Below are 21,606 nucleotides of genomic sequence, written 5' to 3'. Positions count from 1 at the left end.
TAAACCATTCTACATATAAATGCATGTTTATTGGACAATGTCTATATATACTATTTCATGTTACGTTCGAAAAACTGTAGAGCGATTTCTAAAAGCAAATACTTTATATCCATCTTTAATAATATAAGTCTGATCCCTAATAAATTACATGTATGCTATTTAATTTTAAACTTAACAAAAATAAATTACACAAAACATCTTAAATAATGGACAGTGAATACTGGAATTTAAACTTGCGACTCATAAAAGAGAAAGTTAAAGTAATTATTTATTAATACTTTCTGTCAGACTCTAAAGCCTGCAGCACCTTTTTTAATGTGCTCTCAAGACCTTCGATTTTCATTTCAACTTGACATAATTGTTCTTTAATTTCAACAATATCAGAGATGTTAGTTCTTTTGCTGATCACTAGTTTAGCCCTCTTAACTATCATGCGATCCAGTTTGTAATTTTGACAGCGTTCAAAGCAACAACCACCACCTTCTACATCTTCGTAATCGTCTCCAAACTTACCAAGAGGTTCCGCATGAGGTATCTCTATTTTATTGCTCTGATTGGGTTTAACCAATATTCTGTATTTTGGCAAAAAGTGTGGAAACAGGCTAATTCTTTTAGCGAAAGGTTTGATAAAAAACATTTTCGGTTTAATAATATTTAAATTCTGTAGGTTTGAGGGAAGCCAAGACCAACCTCTAGACGGTTTAGTAAATGCCCTTGCATTTCCAATAAGGACGCTTTCAAAATATGATATTAGTTTGACTCGAGAAATATGACCGACGAGTTCAGCATCGGCTCTTATTTCTTGTGTGTCACTAACTGCTAATCCATTTAACAAATTAAAAAGCACAATGGGTATCATAAAAACGAATACAATGAAAATAACATGACTGGTTACAGGGAATGTACTGAATTTGATTGACCCTGCGTCGAATTCTCCCGTTAACATTACAATGGTTTTAAATAAAGATCGCCCCGGATCTTCGAAGAAGTCTTCCTCTTCTTCTTCCTTGCCCGTGTTGTTCGGGTCTGGTACTTTTTGATCTTCGTTCTCTTCCTGTCTAAATAATGTATAAAAGCTTAAAGCAAATGCGATAATCAATATGCAATACCACAGAAGAAATTTGAAGAAATTCCACGATACGGTTTTCAGCATGACGATGTTTGTTGATAAGGTCGGAAATTGACCTATTAGTAGTACGAGTTCAGCTGAAGATAACAGAATCGCTACGGCAGACAGTTGTTGTTTCGTGGACTCCGCTGCCGAGTCGTGGGTCACTATCCAAGTTGTGACAAATATCAATGCTATTTCCATCCAGTTTTCAATACTTTGCAAATACCTCGTCGGTGACACCAGTAGCTGGAATACCTCTCTAAATATCAAAAGAATTAGACCAATGACCGCACCAACGTGGGTTATAATATTCAAAGCTTCTATTGAATCTGCTTGCTTTTTCTCTACACCATATCCCAGTATTATGTAAAGGATTAAGCATAACCATAGAAATGAATAAAATGTGATATTAGCATAAAACAGACAACTTATGCGTTGCCATTTCAAATATAGAAAACTGGTGATAACTGGATGTTTTAAAAGTGGACGTAAATCTTCATTCCGTGTCATGTACAAAAGGGCGTCTGTTTCTGGTGCTAAAATAGCATCATACTCTTTGACGTTATTGTTAGTGTTATCCATTAGAGGCACCTTGCTTATTTCGTTTTCTAACGAATTATTCGGATAAACTAGGAAACTATATTTCATGTGAATTTCGTAATCGTCATCACTAGGTCGCTCACTATTCGTTGTAATGCATTCATCCAGGTAGGTTTCTAAAGTTTTTGCGTTAATATCTGCAAGCGGTGGCTCGTTGAATTTATTACGTAGCCCTACACAAGCACCTTTTCTAAGTAGCTCTAATACAGTATCGTTGTCACCGTTTCTAGCCGCATAATGTAATGCCGTATTATCTTTCATGTCGAGGTGATTGACATTTATGTTAATTTTAGGATGTTTAAGTAATAATTTTAAACACTCCTTGAAATTAACCTTAGGAGATTCAGTATAAGACCGCATACCCTTAATGGTAACCTGCAAAAGGGACTCTGAATTTACCGGTTCAAATAAAGTGGATTCGTTGTCAATGAACATTTTTAAGATTATAAAATATCCATTTTGACAAGCTATTGCTACGGGTCTACTTGTATTACTCGAACAGGTTGCATTTGGATCGGCTCCGTGATCAAGTAAAACTCTTATAGCTCTGTCAAAACCCTTCTCAGTAGCAAATTGCAGCATTGTGTGAAAACCATTATTTGCAGCTAAAACTGAACGATGGTCATTCTTATTGGCAAGCTTGGTGAAGTTTCTTATAAAGTTATCTTCTTCATGTCGGCTCAGAAACGAAAATAATATATCTGCGTCCACTATTTCCGTGTCTGCTGTATTACTTTCAAACTTTGCTTCAAGGTGCGGGAATGCTTCTTTTATATAATGTCGTGCAGTTTTTCCTCTTCTGTCTTTATAAGTGTCTATATCGACGGGATATCTAGAATAATCCAAAATTAAAGTTATTACTCTTTCAAGTCCTTGCTTTGCAGCACTATATACAGGCGTTACGCCTTTTAAGTCTGGAGAATTGGGGTTACAACCTGCTTTTAGGAGGAGTTCTACCATGTCTTCATACGTAACTAAATCATTTTCTCGATCATCGTCTAATTCTTCAATTTTCTTAATAGCCATCAGTAGAGCGGTGTTACTCTTACTTTTTATGTTCACGTCTATACGGTCATCTTCTAAAAGAGTCGCTAGAGCTTCTTTGTTACCATTTTCAACAGCAAAATGTATAGGTGCAGCGGCATAGGTTTCGTTAACTTTATTGACTTCCACCTCATGTTGCAGCAAGAGCTTTACAAACTCTTGTCTATTTGGCTCGGAGACGGCCATCTCGAGGCAGGTTTTGTGGTCTGGATACTGGTAGACATATTCGAAATCGACAGCACCGTAGCTAACCAGCTTTTTAAATGTCGCGAAGTCATTGTTCTGTAGTGCCAATTTTAGTTGTACTTGCGGATCAGCGCCAAATAGAGAACCGCCCCGTGACAATCGATTTGACTTCATCTCGTAACTGTTATGTGCCATGTCTTACGCCGTACTGGCATCTGAAACAGGAAATTATTATTTTTAACTGTTGGGCCAATTTTCTAATTGAAACAAATTGTTATAATACGTAGTACTCTAAAAGTCATCGAAAACCAATTTTATTTAATTAGGCTTTCACCATCTGGGATACTTTCCATTAATTGTAAATTCTTTACACGATGTACGTTAAAGACAATGTTCTTAGTGAACTGATACATTCGATGGAAAATGTAAATCGATCGAGTAAACATGCGTGTGAAAACTCAAAACATTGATCGACATCTGTTTCTGTTCATTGGATTAGATTAATTAATCATGGCGCTAACTATGTTAATGTATTCCAGCATTTCTTATCTTTCTTTTTTAAAATCGGTATAATGACTAAATATACACTTGCGCACGAGTGTATCATGTAAAGATATCTTTCAATGAAAAGTATATAGTGCACAATTTAAGATTATGTGATCTCGCACATAATAAACAATTTATTCAACCTACATCAACTCGAGTACAAGAGCGGTATTGAATCGGTAATTATTGGAACTTCTCCCGGTGCCATAAAACTAATGACTCGCGTGTGCTTTGAGCCTCTCACACTAAAAAACGCGTAATTGGATCGATTTTGCTCTCCGTAATAAGTAACTCTTAATTGTTAAATCAAGCAATTTCTCAAAGTCTGTGTATATTTTGTGTGCTCAGAAAATTTTTCTTCGTTCTCACATTGTCTGATTCGTTAATTTTATTGCAGTGTGATCGTGTTCGAAGCATTCCTCACTGATCAATCGATATAGTGCCGCGTTCTTTGCGTTGTTTTATAATTTGAATAGTAAGCACCCACATGTAACCTATTTACTCAAACTACGTAAATCGTCATTCGGCTTTGTCGTATAACCATCGTGATCTATACATTTCGACTGTGTCCATAATGGTTTAACATTTTTTGGTATTACGTTTTCTCAAACACAACAGTAACAATATGATAATCTAATAATACATGCGCTTGCTAAACGGACTACTTGATAAAATATTTGTCTTTGCCTCTTGTCTGAATACACAATGACTAAACCTCGTCATGGTTTTTTGGTACATATTGGTGTGCCGAATTGTACATTTTACTACGTTTCAGCGGCAAAGTTTTGAGAGACGAAATCAAATTAGGAATATATACATTTCGTCCAATGAGATTTTCGGTAATGCTTGAAGAAGCCCCGGTTGAATCGCTATAACACGACCGCTTGGTTTTAAAATAAGCAACATGCACAAGTTATTCAAGGGTTGCGCAATGAACTCGAATCACTTAAATCCGCCTACAACCGTGCCACTGAGGCCCGTAAACGAGCTTACATTAGAGCGATGCACAGTCGTGTCACCCTAGTTTTCGAGTAATTTAATGTATATAATCAGAGAAGTGGTCGGTCTTACTGGCGCCAAGCTAGAGCCGATCCAACTAATTACTATCGCCCATTGCAGCTCCGAATGAGATACCTCGATAGATTACTAGCCATCGGGCAACAAGAAAAAGCGCTTTTATTAACAATCGTTTTTGTAGTCACTCACGGCTCGATAACTGTAATGCACCGCCGCTCACACTGCCTGATTGTGACACACTGTAACGCGCAACAAGGATTGCAATCTATGATTGGTCACAAAACTACGCGCATGGGTGGTGTCCCAGTGATAGCTATTCCTGTAAAAATGGTTGAATTTTACTTATCCTCACTTTTCTTTAATAAATGTTTGGCCTTGCGGAACCACATTACTGTGGTTTCTACGCCTTAGCTCGACATAAAAACTGTTTTAACTTGTGTTACACCAATGCGCTGTACAACAGCTAGCTAACATACATATTTTCTTTCATATAATGTTTAGGCGTTTAAGTGGAATGTGGAAGTCGTATTTTGGTAGACAGGATTATTAAGGCGACTATCAAATATATAAATATGCCTGTCGTTAGTCTAAATTTTACTGGGATACCACCACATGCAGTATAGTTACTTTTTGATGTCCATAGAAAAGGAACTGCGATATTTAAGATTTTTATAACAAAACCTGTATTGCGTCACAGTGTGCTCCCAAAATAAAATGGGAAAACTAACAAAGGCGTTAAGTCTAAACAATGGCGTTGTCCGTCCATCGGAACGCTATGAGATACTCCACATGTTGCTGACACGGCCGATGCGAATTGTACAATAACGCTTTTCAATACACGCCGCTTTCGTCAGCACCGATAGATTTGCTATTGTGTATAGTACCATCACCTGTTTAGCGCTGAATAGCTGACTTTTAATGCTTCATTGATTCGTTAATGACCAGTTGGTCAGAATCATTTAATTCGTTAACCAATTATCGAAGTCGACGATTCGTTCCAATGTTCCCGTCAGGATTTTTTAAAATTTTTCTTTCACTGAAATCTTGAAGTTTTAATTGTCTACTATTATATGGTACTTGGACTATTTTATACGACCAAGTTCATTTAATTTGTTTTGAGATATATTTGGGATCTTAAATTTATTTTTTAGATTATTAGGACTAATTTTTAGATGATAGTATTAATGCCGCACAGTACAATATAGTAAATTTCTGTATTAAATTATGTATTAGTAACTTTTATAGTCTATAGCGATATACTTTTTGAAGGTTATTCCCCTTTACTGTCCTTGGCATTTAAATAATTCTTTACCATAAGCATGTTCAATCATTTGAAATAATGCTGACCTTTTTATTGTACGTACTGATCTGTAGTTATATATCTCGCTGAAGTTCTGTCACTATCGAAATTATTTGTTTGTATAATGTATATTGTAAATAGTATATTTAAAAAAATACAAAGAAATGTTAAAATGTCCGAACAATATTTTACAACACTATCAACATTCCGGTGTAATTTTATCCCAAAAAACGATTTGCGCGACGTGTGGTCACTGAAATGGGAAAACGGCACAGTTATATAAATAGTATTTGTTGAACCATTTATTCTGTTAGCTAAATACATTTCGCCATTACCGATTCTAACCTTTTAACACCAAGATTTGTGACTAGATTGCCTTTTCAACATTTCGTGTGACGGTTACTTCTTAATCTTGAACAATAATCACTTACATTAAGTTATCGGTAGCCTCCATCACTTGTATGTAAAATGTATTTATGCTAACATTCGGAATATGTAAACTATTTTACTGGGGCCGTGGAGGTGTAACGTCGGTAGCCATATACAATCTCGTGTTATGAAATCACGAATTGCTTCCGTCGTATATTAATTTAAATGTTTATTCAAGCTCTTTTACTACTACCGTCTCTATCCGAATTGGTATTAATACACATCAGGAGATATAAGTATCTGTCTATTATATTAGATGTGTGATACTTTATATATTTATATTTTGTCTTTTTCATATTACTAGAGTTTACTCCAGAATGGATATTGTAAATATCTTTATTTATTTATTTTACGAAGATTTACAGACAAATAAAATCAGTAGCAAAATATAGTCTTATACCAATTACAAACTTCGCCAATAAAAGTATAGAATAGTATTATAAACACCTGCAAATTCCTTTCACAAATAACAATAATCACTAGCGTTATATCGTTTTTTAATGTAGAGTAAGAACGTAATGTTTAAAAAACGCGAGGCGTCGATGCGTATAAAATACGCCGTCTCTGTGCGCTCTAAGAAAATCAAGAGACCATTCCCGTTAAGGAACTAGTTCAAAGTTTATTTATTTAAACTTTACGAATAGTGTACCTTATAGTCAATGTGTGTTGTCAATATATTAATGCGTACCGTATAGATATATCGTTAAACTAGAGTACAAACTTGAGCACAAACAAAAGGTCTTCTTTTTCGTAACCTTTTTTTTTATGACCGATTACTGTCTTTATGAAACATGCAATTACCAAATATTGTATGAGTGAGTAGACAGAAAGTAATTCAGTAATCTGTGTTGCAATTATCCACTTCCGTTGTTTCACAATAATATCTTTTTAGTTACACGTTGTACCGGCACGGTACCGCACGATATGCGCCGACGCTCTCGGGTGCTGCGGTCTAATTATCTGATACGGTTGGGGGCTACCTTAAAGTTTATCTCAAAATATATTTTACGTCATGTTTATATTAAAACCTCACAAAGTTACTTTACGAGAAGGAAGAGATATGCGAATTCCTAATATGGACTGATCCAATTTAGCATTATTCTAGAGATCCTATTAATTTGCTGACATAACTTATATTTCGGATCAAATGGTACAAAATCAATAATGTACCTGCCGTTTTCTTATTATAAGTTCTGTACTGCTAGTTCCCGAAAACCCGTATATTCTACATCTTGCACCAGCCCCACGAATTATTCTGCCGGTAATACAAACACCACTCTTTTCATAAATACTTTGTTTGTGCACCTTACACGTATTTCATCTAACATTACTTTTGCAATTTACGGAAACAAGTAATTGCACCGTTTCCCTTTCCTAAAGCATAACCTATATTATGTTTTGTTGTCTGCCGTAATTCAAATGGAACATGATGCCTACAAACTTATAACTGTCCTTGATCGTAATTTTAATTGTAACTTCTACATTGTTAGATTTTCTTACATAATCTTATATTATTTAAATAGAGAATGAGATTCTATCTTGTTTTTTTTTGGTATCCTTCGTACAGCATTGATTGACGACGAATGCTTCCATTTAGTTTGGTTGAGAGATTTATTAGTATGAAATTAGGCTATGGTTATTTTTCTATTCGGTAAAAAGCCCCACTGGCTCTGAGGGTAAGCAAAGTATAGTCCAAAGTAATTTTGACTAACAATCTGTTGCATCCCTTGGCGGTCGTCAGAATTACTTCGGGTGCAGATAAAGAACTAAGCTACCTTAATTAACTCGCATAGTTGAGATAGTTTTTCATAGGTATGTGCAGACCGCAAACTATGTAAACTAAGCTATTTGGGTACTATATTGTGTTATATCCTCATATTTAAATGCGAGCTAAGATAAATTAAACTAGTTCAGCTTTTGTCTTTAACCGACATTAAGCCGGACGCCTAAAAATTATACATCAAATTACAATAACACGACTCATCGGAAAGATTAATTATGGCGACTTTTTTACCACGCGATGCTGTCGCAATTTAATCAAGTTAAAAATATTATATCCCTTATTTTCCCAGCAACATCTTAATATAGGGGTTATCCTATGGTATTTCAGAGAAAGATTGTAGAAGTTTTCGTCTATTCCCCGAGGCTTGGTGAATCACTCAAAAAGGTTTTGACTTCTAAAAGATTATTATAACTATTCATTGAAGTATGTTTGTGTCTTGTTAAAGTTTTTATCATACGCAGACAGTGCGTAGGTGTGTTATGTTAACGAAGCACGGTATAACTACCGATATGCTATGGCCTATGAGTCAATTGCATGCATATGCACGTAGCTCACCTTGTACCGCGATATTCATACTTGTTTTGTGCATAATACTGATTCCCCTTATACTTTCTCATATACGGTAGCGTCAACAAATTGTAATATAACTAGTGGGTGACTTCTGTTGCTTCAAAGGAAGCAAACTGTTTGAAGATTGGATCGCCATTAATGGACCCGAGCTACTGTCAAAATTATGTTATTATAAAAATATACTTTGCCAATGTGCAGTTAAAGTGTAAATACATACAAAATAAATGGTATAAATCTCAAGAGTTAATTAGTATAAGATACCTATACTTTGTATGTAGTGTGTTTTTAATTGAAAAATCCCATATTTATGTTTCGGACCTGACAATTGAACCCAGAATCTCCCAGTTCACATGTCACGTGCACTGCTCATAGGCCAATAAATCGATAGCTTATGATAATGTGAACTGGTTTATGATTCCATCGGCCTAAATACGGGCGTTAATAAACTTGAACTGGTCATCTTTATTTAAAAAGAAAGTTAGAATTCGATCATTTCTTGAGGTCAATTTTAAATGTATAAAGGTTGCTTACGGAGAATTCGTGAGTAATGGTCTCTTTAAAGATTAAGATAATCGGCAAGATAATTTTGATTCATCTGTGCACATACTATGTTTGTGAACACGTACAGAGTACATTAATATTAGGCTGCTACTACACTGTACACATCCGGCACTTGACCAACTGAGCACAAAAAAAACCATTCGTTCCGCACATGAAACTTCAATTTGTGCGTCCAAATCTCAAGTTCGTTATCGCTTTTTGTCAACTTTGTGCCTAATTCGCTGCGCCCTTAGAGATTCCAACTTTCTTTTCTCTTCGCTTTCTTGTTTAGAAAATTAAGTAAGTAAAACCTCATACGACATACATTTCGTCCCGCGCACGCTAGTTTCAACTCCCAACGTAAACAGTTCGATGCTTTTGCACATGCCTACAATAAAAATATGAGTCACAACACTTAAGGAACAGACGATATGGTTAATGGAAAGTTTGTATTCGACGTTTATATGATTAAAATTAGCAATCTGGATGCCATCATTATTAAGCTGATCATGAATTCTGGGTACGCTTGGTAATTGGTTAATAGTCCAAACGGCAGGTAACCTTATGGATCATCGCTGTTATTCGCGGCTTTCCTAGTGAAAAAGTTATTTCTCGAAATAAGTAGTTTGTAGCGTTTAGGAATAATCTAAGTTTCTAGTAGTGAAATAAAGTTCAAAACAGAATTAATGTAGTGCCTTAGTATTTACAATCTTTACCTTCTCAGAAAACTAGTGTAAAATAACAAGTATATCGCGCGTAATAAACTACATATAATACTCCCTTGATTTCTATTTAAAGGCAGTGAAGCGAGGCGGGTTCATTTAGTCTGCGATTAACCGTTTTTTTGGACATTCTTTTGCACCCAAGATACCAGCCACTTGAGCGCTTTCTTTGTTCCGCACGTTAGAGTCGTGATAGGTTTCCTCTACTCTAAGTTGTTTTGCATTCTTGATTACTTAGTAAGTCATGTCATCATTTATTTTGATTCACCTGCCGAACATTTTATCTTATTTCAGTTCCATGGTACAAAAAAAATTTCCATACCAATTACTTTACTATCTCTACTTTTTATTCCAAGATCTGGTAAAACTCGTGGAGTAACTAGGATAACAGTCACAACAGCCTTTTTTGTAATTCGTATCGTTTCTCGGGGTTTTTACCTATTTTCTCAAATCGATTCAAAACTAGACGCGTTTTGTGTGACGATTAACTAATTTCAGCTCAGCATTTGTTTGAAAAATAAATAGGTACTATTTATTGTTGTTAATTTTTCCTTCTTTACAAATAGTATAGTACACTTTTATAGCTACGGTGTAGACATGTATGTCCATATCAGTTGAATTTAGCTTTCAAACGTTCCACCTCTTTCAATTGTGTAACATGTCAATCGTTTTAGTTTGTAATATACCGTTTATTGCTTTCCGATATGGAAGTTGTTAATTCAATACAAAGGACTGTCGCGAGTCGCGACGTACGCGCACAGTAAGTCACAAGGTCTATAAATGGTGGGTCGATATTTGGTTATGTGGGCGAAGTGCCGTCATCGTCAGTAAACTTTAGTCCCGATGACCCATCAAATGTTGAAAAACAAAAGTTGGTATTTCGATGTATTGTTTGTCTGTGTATTTATAAACAGGCCTGATAACAGTATATCCAATTGCGCCATGTCTGCGCAAGAGCAGAAATAATACCACTTAAAACTTTGATTAACATTAGGTTCTATTAAGTTCGTTACATGATTGCTAGTCATGAGCGCATGGCTAAGTTTGTATCTGACAATAATTATAAAACGTGATTATACTTACAAATGCTTTAATGCCTTATGCAAACATAAACAACAAACAGTCTGCGCTTATGAAATCAAGACAAATTATATTTAATGAGCTTTAACGCTCACAGTTGATATTAATTTTATTTATTGCCGAATCCGTGTTTAAGTACCGTGTGAAATATGAACGTCGAAATAGGTAGAAATCGGGCGTCAGCTTTCATACACATCCATACATTCATTCGTCACACGAGCTTGTTCGTGTTTCACACATCGTTCTCGAATTATAAATAACAAATAATGTTCCAAAGGCATACATTTTATCTATGTATATGAATTTTCTACAAGTTCAGGTAAGTATTTAGGCAGGGAAAGTTGATACAAAATATGCGATATTTTGTATGAACTTTTCCTGCACATTTTTTTTATAAACTAGCCTAGTTTCCGAAAAATATACAATATTTCACTCATATCTAGTTATTTTTGCAGTTAATTCCTTTTAGGGCCTGTTCTGCCGTTATAACCAAAACAACCGCATATATGGATGAAACAATATCATCTACATTGGTACGGTTGTAACAGACTTCCCTACCAGCTACTCCATGAATTTGCACAAGTCACAGAATACCTTAAATAAAACAGACTTAATTGATAAGTAGTCAGACATTTGTTTACATCTCAGGTTTATAAATCTGGTCTATTAAATTAGTATGATATATAACTAGCCAAGAAGACAATTGATTTTATAAAAATGGGTAGAGAAAAATACATATTTCCATACATTTGAATACATTGACTTTTCTAAATGTTTAATTTACACTTCAATATCGTGGGACCGGGCGGCTATCGATAATCTCATTGAGTTGATTGATAACTTGCCAATGAGGCGCCTAAGCTTGTTCACTAGAGGTCATCCCACGTCACTCCAAAATATGTTTATTAATTATTATCAATTCTAGATCTATTGTAAAATTCTGTTACATACTAATTTTGATATAGAGATTGGTAAAATGAGGTTGTGGATATAATCAATGATAATATGAAAAATTAAAACAAGAACTTATTTCCCGTAATGAGGTTAATTCGGGTCATAGTTTCACTTCACTTGTTTAGCAGGAAATAAAAACAAACTGAAATTGATTATAGGATCGGATAAATACAACAAGAAAGACTCCTGTATTAAGATTTGTATAGCGTACGACATCTCAAGTAAATGTATTCACGTAAATGCAATAGGATACGCTAGACCGCGGCAATCGGTGAAGAAATCAAATATAATATAGCAAACCAAGCTAACCAGTTTCGCGAAGATTGCGGCCACAGTCTACACTCTATTAGAGTCATTAATGTGCAAAATATTTACAGATCTTTAACAATATAGAGTTCATTGTCATTTAGACAATGTTTTAAAACTCACATTGGACATGTGCATTTGTTCGCTTCAATAATATAACGCGGGTTCGCTCTTTCCGGTAGCCACTTTATCAATTAGTGCCAAGCGGGCACATACGCGGGTAACGCACGAGGGATCCCAAAGAGATAATGTCTATATTCATCACTAGACGAAATTTCATTTGAATTATTTTTGATTTATCTATATTGTGTAGAAACGGATCAAGAAATAGAAAAAACAGCTTCGCTATTGTTTATGGTCAATGTTGACTTTATTGCGTTTATGGTCAATCTATTAGATACAGATATGCAGTGTTGTATGTGAAACGAATTCAAATTATAAGTGCCGGTGTGTAATTTTTAACTGCGTTTGCAACCCACTTTACGGTCTTCGTGTTTAGCGTTTACTCTTATTAGAACTTCCCGCGATCACTTCCACCGACCCACATCACGGATTAAACATGTCCCATGTGTCCTATCCATGACGTCACCCTGCCGACCTTGTCTCAGGGCTTGACATCAAAACACGAGGCGATCAGCTTTTCATTGTTTACGTCTAAACTTTTATACGACAAAATGTGAAGAAGAACAATTCTTGGTCATCTAATATCCACCGACAGCAATTAAATTACGCATAATGTGGTTTACATTATTTAGAAGAGAACTCATGCGCTTACAATTTATATCAATTTATTATTGTTTTTTCTAAGTCACGTATTTACACCATTCGTATTAGATATCGCAGAGTTTTCTACAAAAAAATTAAATAGGAATCAAGACCCATTTAACAAACTGACCGAATGAAAATCATAAAACATGATGATGCATCGCTATTATCTGTCAACATTGTATTGGTTTTGATTTTACACAATTAAATAGGAGTGATGTGTTTTCAATATAAACCTACCTGAGGGGTTAGATCACTGTTAAATCACTTTTAACAATCACTTCCACAATATTTTGTTAGTTTTCGTTAATACACATAGCGGCGGTGCGACTTTACTCGGGTCTGTGTTGCGAGTGAGGCGGCGCTCGCGCATTGGAGCGGGCGACTCGCTGATCCTGCATTACTGTTTACCAACCAGTACGTATACTGACCATTTGCCAACCGACCAAGCTCAGCTACCGACTAATTTGTTGCACTCCTATGTGTCACTAATTACGTGTACGGGGATATCAAGTCATATCCAACAATTTATCTTGCCGTAAGATAGTTCAAGAGACTGTGTTATTATATTTTGTTTAATTATGGTTATGTTAAAAAATTATATATTTGTCATTACTATTATTGAATAGATTGTCAGTCTTAATGAGTATTCATTTTCACATAAACTAAAATTAATTCTTTTTATAATTTTAATATAGGTACATTTTTCGTATTATAAATTCAGTAACTTAGAAGGATATTGCCAACTTAGCCCGCCATTTTGTAAAGTTTTTTCTAAAGCCTTATGTTTTTGCTGTGGGCGGAGCTGCTTTGTGATAATTTGTAGGCGTTTCTCCTTGCAAGTACTCACGTCACAAGGCTTCGTATTACTCATTGCATTGATTTTAGCACCATTTGTGTTAAGTCGAATCTGTAAACAATAGCAGATTTAGATGTTTGACGACGTCCGGCTGGATGCAGCCGGGACTGTAAATGTGCCGAATATGAAGACATTCTTATGAGTCGACTGTATTGCGGCCTTAATATTGTTAACTGTACTTTTTCAATTCACGTACAGTTTTTGCATAGGCTGGCAAAAGAGTAAATAAGTCACCTGATAAGTGGGGTCCATCGCCTTTAAACAACGTCAATTCCAGAGGAATTAAAAATGCTTAGCAATAGGGATGAAAAGGCATTGGGCAAGACGGAGGAGTTATTTGGACCGCCGAACATCTTATTTGTGGTACAAAATACAACATCTAACATGCTATCGTTTTAAGTTTGTTTTCAATAAGAAATTGGTATTATACCAGTAGAGTCTATTTATGCTGTAGAGAATCTTGTTTACAACATGGCTCTATCATTTAAATATTACATACTCGAATGGTTATCAATGTCATATAATATAATGGTAAATAGAGTAATGAGGTGCGATTTACGACAGGAACTGCATGTGTATCATTCCTCCCGTCTGCGGTAAAGTGTAGGCGATCTCAATTACGACACTGTTCAGTAAAGGAAAGGCGCATGCGTAATACGCGTACTTATATTTTTTATCCTAGGACAAAAGAGTCAATATAACAAAATTTCATGGTATGGTCTTGGTAATTGGAAACTGGAGGGCAGCCCTTTTTAAGATGGAAAGGTAGAGCCAGTTTTGTTTAATTCCAATATGATCTGAAGGTTCAGTAAGGACGGTGAGTACCTATAACTGGTGATGATGCAGCTGGAGTGACACCACTGACTCATAGTTCCTGAAGTGGCAGGCTTGCTCGCGCATTTCGTGTAGACGCAGATTTCCAATCAATAAGAAACGGATTAAATTTTTGAGCCCGTTTAATTTTTTTTCGTCGTTTTTCTATGCGATCGTATTTATCTTTGGAAAATATTCTCGTTGGTCTATTAGTAGCGTATTTATTATGTGTAGCTAGTTAAGCACTAGGTTTATTCACAAACAATTCAAATTTAAAGTGTGATAGCCCATTTTAAGAAAACGTAAATCGTGCTGGAAACTTATCCGCAATGAAGGTAATGAAAACAAAATAAAATCTTCGATATGGGAAGAGTAGCTTTCTACTAATTATATGATTTATAAAATATGTTCAGTACTCCCAGAACATAACCCAAACATGCGATATATAAAAGGTATTTTTTATAATGGTACAAGCTTTTGTTCGGGGCTTCCCCCGCGTGAAAAGGTTTTTCTGGGATAAAAGTCCCACAATATACAATCTCCAGGACAAAAAAAACTAATATTCTTTTCAGGGTCTCAAACTATCTTCATACCAAATTCCATCGAAATCGGTTCAGTGGTTCGGCCGTGAAAGCGTGACGTAGTTTCTAATTTATAATGTAAGTGTGGAATGAAGATTTAATATATGTATGTGAACTGTTGTTGTCAGGTGCACAACGTGGATGAGGTGTTGGAGCGTCACAACGACTTCCTGGAGTCGTGCCTGGGCGACTGCATGCTCACCAGTCCGCAGCTGCTCAAAGCGGTCACCACTCTGTGCCTCGTCTGCGTGCAGTTCTGCGCCTTCATTCAGGTGACATGGCGTTTAATATGCTAAATGGTTTTACGCAATTAATTTTACACAAAACACATTTTTTATAAGTTTATTTATACATTTATTATGTATATAAGTAGATATAGATTAGGTTCATAAGAACAGAGTTATCACACTAATTGAAAATAATTGTATGAGGTAGAGAATAGACATGTTAGAATATTATAAGAATCATATTTATTGCAATATCATGTATTATAATTATTAGTTTCTTACACAGGAAGGAAGATTTTTTCATATGGATTACAGGCTCTAAATCGCTGGAAGATTCATGACGATTTAAAAGGGATTTTAAGAAAAGACTATTTAATATGCAATATTCTTCATTTGAATAACACTACACTCTCCCGACTAAAATAGTATAAAACAACGATCATCTCGTCTTAATTATTCTTAACTTCTTTATCTCGTTATTGTTATATTTTTTAGGCAATTTCATAATATCCTGCACGGCAGATACCCAAATATATCCGTGTATGGTCGGATAAACTAAGATTATAATCTTCTATACCTGTATTCCTAACATTCTTATCAAGACTATTGCGAAACTATGTAGTTTTTGCTCGTTGTCCCGCCTGCGTATATATCCTTTACGAAATGAAATTCCGACTGTATTTTTTTCTGGGATAAAATGTATAATAATTATCTTAGGTTTGATGTAACTATGTGCCAAAATCTTATTATTTTTGAGCCTGGTCCTAATATGATGCGACATGCAGATTAAAAATAGATATATTTTATAACAGATTGACTTATTCAATAATACGAAAACCATAATACCATGTTGCTCTGAAATGTTCTTTGTTTTTTTTTTTTGTAAACAAAACTTTTTACGTTGTTAATGTGAATATTGTATACCCGCATATTAGACAAATAATGCTTAGGTAAATGGGGAAGTGGAGATCAAATTTGCATGACGTAAGCACTCAAGTCACTTAAGCATGTCCATTATCGATAGCTACTGTATCTTTTTCAAGTGGGCACTTAGCAAAGGCGTATTTGTCATAAGAAATAAATAAAAATATGACACATGCAATGTAAACAGATCCATATTTTATGATTGCTTATACAACTGAATGACAACATGAGGGAGTCGTTCGCCTAATACTGTAATACATTCAAACTGCAATACAACAGCATTTGCGGTGCTTAAAGAACGGTGGTAGGTACCCATGGGCAATCTCATAGAGTGTAAGAATCGTATGCGAAGTAGCAACACCTTACAAAAAGAATTTAAATTATGGCTCTCTCTGCTTTGTACACGATACTTCGAGGTGATTGGTGTATTAATATAAAGCACGAAAAAGCCAATATAATGCCTCGAAATCAGGTTAGTATTTATGAGTGAAGTCTCCCTAGCTGTATTTCGAACACGGCGGCCTAACTCAACGGAGATCAGCGAGGTACGCAAGAGGTGTTGTAGTGCACAAGTGTGTGCGCAATATACAGATGCACTCTATGTCTCCTTCACTCTCATACTCCGATGAGATAGCAATTCGACATGAACGGAGAGAGATCAGGCGCAGGACCAACAGCTTTACGGGCTTTCTGAAGCACGAGGGTATCATACAGTTAACTTTCTAAGTCCGGGCTGCGACTGAGTGATTTTTAAGATGGAAAAACCCAGTCACAATTATTTTTGGCCCGGCCTGGAATTAAAACCAGGACCTCAGCGCGATTGTCATACTCGTACCGTGTACGCATTACAACTACGCCACCGAGGAAGTCTTACTTATAAATACAAGTGGCAGCAGGATAGATGTAGTGAATATAGTGTACAATAAACGCCATCCCGTTACTGTGGTGTTTGAAATATTCCATAAAACATTTTAAAGTATGTAGATTGTATATTACGGCATATAGCTAGGTCCATATTACAATACAATATCATTTGTAATACGAGGCAGTATTGATGATGCACTGAGGCATTATGTAGGCGATGATCATTTAACAGACCCCACACGTGACTGAATTTATCTGAATCGCACCGTATAGGTGTGCTGTGTCCGGCGAAGGTTACCTATGATGCAAATCGAAACGAACCAGAAGTTCATAATGGCGGAGTATAAAGGCATATGGAAAGGCCACCATAAAATTATATTTTTTTTAATTAATATATTTTCACATCGAATACGTATAAATTTGGTTCTAATGTCGTGCTATATAAAGTTTTTATGGTCTTTTGTATTTTTAAGTTTAACCAAAAAATTAGTGCCGCATAAGACTATGATGTGGAAAACTATTTGCCTTTAAGCCTGCCTTTATTCATTTATACTAGATTTATATAATATTATTAGGATGTCTATTCCTTGATTTAATAATATACTCTTAGTGCGTATGCCATCCTGCTTAATTCTTTTAAAGAAGTTATTCAGGTCCAAATATTGAACAGATCTAGCAATATAATTAAAGTGTCTGCACAATATTATGTAGATGTTTCTGCCTCGGCTAAGCCTTAGCCTTTAGTGGATTTATATGATATTTTTACAATTAATTTTATTATTCAATTTCATTCTTATACTTATGTATGAAATGGTACTCACATTATTTTAGTACTTATTTCAGCCCAGGTATTAATAATGTTAAATTCAAACATATAAACTTGTGTACCATGTTTAGAAACACCACATACCTATCCAATTTACTTTGCCAGGATTCCTATTTTAATTTTATTCATATTTTAAGTCTGGTATTGTAAACATCAGTAAACATATCTTTTTTTGGTATATTTTTCATTAATTCTTGATTTTATGTATTATATCGGGTGCAATGTTTTCTAGGTATTATTTTCTATTATTAATTTACCATGTTTCTTTTCTTTTAACGCTACCGATACACATTAATTGGCAAAAGGAGATGCACAAGTACTTCGTGGACGCAGAGCTTAACAGTATGCTTGGATCGACGTATGACAATACAGACTATAGTGAGGTACAGAGTAGTAACAGTTTGTGCACTAAAGCACTCATATTATCACAGTCAATGTATAATGTCATTTGGAGTCCAGTGTGGATGTGTTCAAAACATTGGCATGCCATGTTCACGCTGAGACATTTTGATTGTCACATCAACGTAACGTAATGCTTCCATGTAGTATTTGTGATGGTGGAATTTCATTAATCTTTATTTTTCTTTCATGACTTTTCTGTTTTAGAATGTAAGTGTAAGTATAATGTTAATAATCAAAATTAAACACGCATAACACTTCATATTTAGTTAAGTTACACATTCACCGGTCTCACGTATGTTAGAGTAGATAATAATATCAATCAAATAACATTTAATTTCTAGACATATTTTCTATACTATTATCCTTAGTGTTTATGGTTTAAGAATCTGCAAATATCGTGACATTTAAATATAATATTCCAGGGAAAGATAAAGGGGATGGCATCATTCCCTGGATTAATATAAGATAACTTATGTGTTTTTACTTTAACAAACTATTCTGCATAGGCTATCTGTAATAAGCTGTACATTTATAAGCTTGCCCAAGGAGGATCGATGTCAAGAAAATTGATGAATATAAGTCGAAACTTTATTGGTTACCGTCTCAAAATATTTTAATAGAAATACATACAATGAAGTCGTCAAGGGCATTGCGATTATTGTAATTTAACAATGAATCTGTATTTTTAGCATTTCATACTATGAGTAGAATTAGTGTAAGTAAATCTATTGACTAAAGTAGCATGTGTGTATTCGATCAGGATTCTGGGTGCGGGGGTCCCACGTCAAGCGGTTCCGCCGACTCGTTCTCGCGTTCGGTGTCTCGGTACGGGCTGAGATTCACCGCCGCGTTGCTCTCTGTGCTCGCCATCATTGAACGAATGGCCAGAGACAACAACACCAATAAACTTCTCAACATATCGGCAAGGTACATAGCATTAGTCATCGTTAAAACCAAATGTATTTGTCTTGTAGTATTTTTTTTTTATTTCCATTGTGATTCTATAATAGTGTACTTCCTGATTTGATTTGGTGTATGAAGGGAAATTAAAGATTGGTGGTTAACAAATTTACACAATTCACAGATTAAACTTCAATACATATTACGTGAAGCAATTAGAGAAGTTCTGCTCGGACGATAAGCTCCTGGATGGCGATAAGAAGACTCCAACGTCCTCCTAGCATAGGGCTGCGCGTACGCGCTCAAACCTCGTGACGTCAGTGTGACGCGCGTATATTCCAAGACTATTCAACTGCAATCTCGAAGCTCTCTTTTTAATAAGGTCACAAGCTTGGTGCTAATACTAACAAATTGCATCAATAAATTATAGTAATGTAGCAATAACATTTATTAGTTACTGCACGAACATGTACATCATAATTTGAAATTATTAATTTCTGTATCGGCTATTGAATTTACGATAAAATATTAAGTACTATCAAAATTTATCTATAAAATAATTCTTACCATATTCACCTGGAATATGTGTAACTTGCTATTATAATTAAAATAATAATTCAATAAATTTAATCGATATATAATTTGCACAATAATTAAGATAATGGCAATAAATTAAAGTTGGAAAAACGTATTATGGTAAACTCACAGTATTCTTGTCAATTTTCCACCAGTCACAAAAACATGTCAAAAAAATTTTGTAGAAATGTTACGTGATTTTTAAATAAAATACATGTAAATAGTACGAATGTGTTGTATGGTGTATCAGAAACATGTAAAAGAATTCTTAAAGTTCGTATTGTGTGATATAAAAGCTTTTTATATTTAATCCAAGTATTAATCTATAACAATAGGTACTTCCAACGATAAAGACACTATTTTTGATATCATTTTCATTATTCGCCTCCAATATAAAATTATTTTTGTTATTGTTGCAAATAATATTCTTTTCCTTGCCATTAAATAGATAATATTGATATCAAACATATGCGATTAAACTTCCTTGTATTGTGTTCATTGTAAGAAAATTGTAATATTGTGGTGAAATTGATATAGAAAATCCAAATGCATGTTAGGATAGAAATACATTTTTATGTAATTAATAACAATAATAGTATATTTAGTATTACACAATAAAATTAATTGAATATTACAAATAAAACAGTTCATAAAAAATTGCGTAATATAGTTAATGTATCTTGAAATCATTTAATTATACATTTAAGTATTATTAAATTCATATCATACGACGTACGAACGCTGCGAAAAAATGTATGTAACTTAATGTACTGCTAAATCCAAACTTGAAAGAATTTAGAGAAAAGACGAATAAACAAATAATATTTAAACTAATATAGCAAAGGATCTTTACCCATCATTACAGACATTGATCTACATGTGTATGTGATTTGTAATGCTTTCCAATACCTATGTAATTTAATGTTATAGTGAATATATGTCGCATGTTAGGTAAAATTTACACATGTTAGTTATCACATATGTAATTTAATGTAATAAAACGGGATTAGGGGTTGAAGTTGGATAAAACTTATGTAGAGATTATTCACCCTTATTTATAGTTTGCCAAAATATGTTCTTTATGAATTAGATTCAAGATAAATTAATTCAATTTAACCACATTTGTTGCAGTAATTCGCCATTTTTATAATGTGGATAGCGGTACTGCAAAGCCTTGTTGACTGTGTTAATAGTCAAATAGATAGGTGGGTGAAAATTAGCAAATTCTCTTATATATAGGACGACTGTAATAGTGGTTTGCATCATATTTTTATATCCCGTAAGCATTTTAAAGTGTTTCTATAAATTATTGTCATTTGGTGTGCCATTTACTTATTATGTTAGCACTCATTACAGTTATATGGCATGCACTTGTTATAATACAAAGCTAGAATAATATTGTCAGTTTTTGATGTTGTAACCTTTTTTAAGCAACAGGCAAATATTTATAAACATGACATTCTAATATTACATTATGCATGTAAATAATGTTATTGTATAAATAAACAATATTTACTAAACCGATGTAAAGCTTTATGTTTATTCCTGAATTACGTGCAATTGCTCCCAAACAATGAAACACAAATAAGCTATGTAGCAAATATTGGGGCGTGTTTCATTTGTGCAACAAGTACTAGCAGGTGGACATGACATCACAATGCGTGTCGGAACTGGTTCAAAA

The 21,606-nt window shown here is 34.5% G+C and overlaps 2 protein-coding genes across 3 annotated transcripts in view; one reads left to right on the top strand and one right to left on the bottom strand.

Moving 5' to 3' along the window:
- LOC115442636 (gamma-tubulin complex component 2) overlaps nt 1–21,449 on the top strand; it is a 28,551-nt gene extending 7,102 nt beyond the window's left edge. The window contains exons 13-16 of one of the 2 annotated variants that reach the window (XM_030167737.2): nt 15,335–15,478; nt 18,353–18,430; nt 19,210–19,376; nt 19,534–21,449. In XM_030167737.2, the coding sequence (XP_030023597.2) occupies nt 15,335–15,478; nt 18,353–18,430; nt 19,210–19,376; nt 19,534–19,630 (486 nt within the window). In that variant the 3' untranslated portion in view covers nt 19,631–21,449. The remainder of the gene's footprint in view (nt 1–15,334; nt 15,479–18,352; nt 18,431–19,209; nt 19,377–19,533) is intronic. The other variant, XM_030167738.2, reaches the window with a different exon arrangement.
- LOC115442635 (transient receptor potential cation channel protein painless) lies at nt 11–13,429 on the bottom strand. The gene is made up of 2 exons (XM_030167736.2): nt 13,194–13,429; nt 11–3,156 (listed from the first exon to the last, which is right to left on the bottom strand). The coding sequence occupies exon 2, from the start codon at nt 3,134–3,136 to the stop codon at nt 272–274; it is 2,865 nt and encodes a 954-aa protein (XP_030023596.2). The 5' UTR covers nt 3,137–3,156; nt 13,194–13,429; the 3' UTR covers nt 11–271.
- Nucleotides 21,450–21,606: the final 157 nt, after the last annotated feature.

The sequence above is a fragment of the Manduca sexta genome, chromosome 22, assembly GCF_014839805.1.
Source record: "Manduca sexta isolate Smith_Timp_Sample1 chromosome 22, JHU_Msex_v1.0, whole genome shotgun sequence".
Taxonomy (NCBI): Eukaryota; Metazoa; Arthropoda; class Insecta; order Lepidoptera; family Sphingidae; genus Manduca; species Manduca sexta.
Note: the sequence above shows the minus strand (reverse complement) of the source record. Positions and strands in the feature narration are given on the sequence as shown.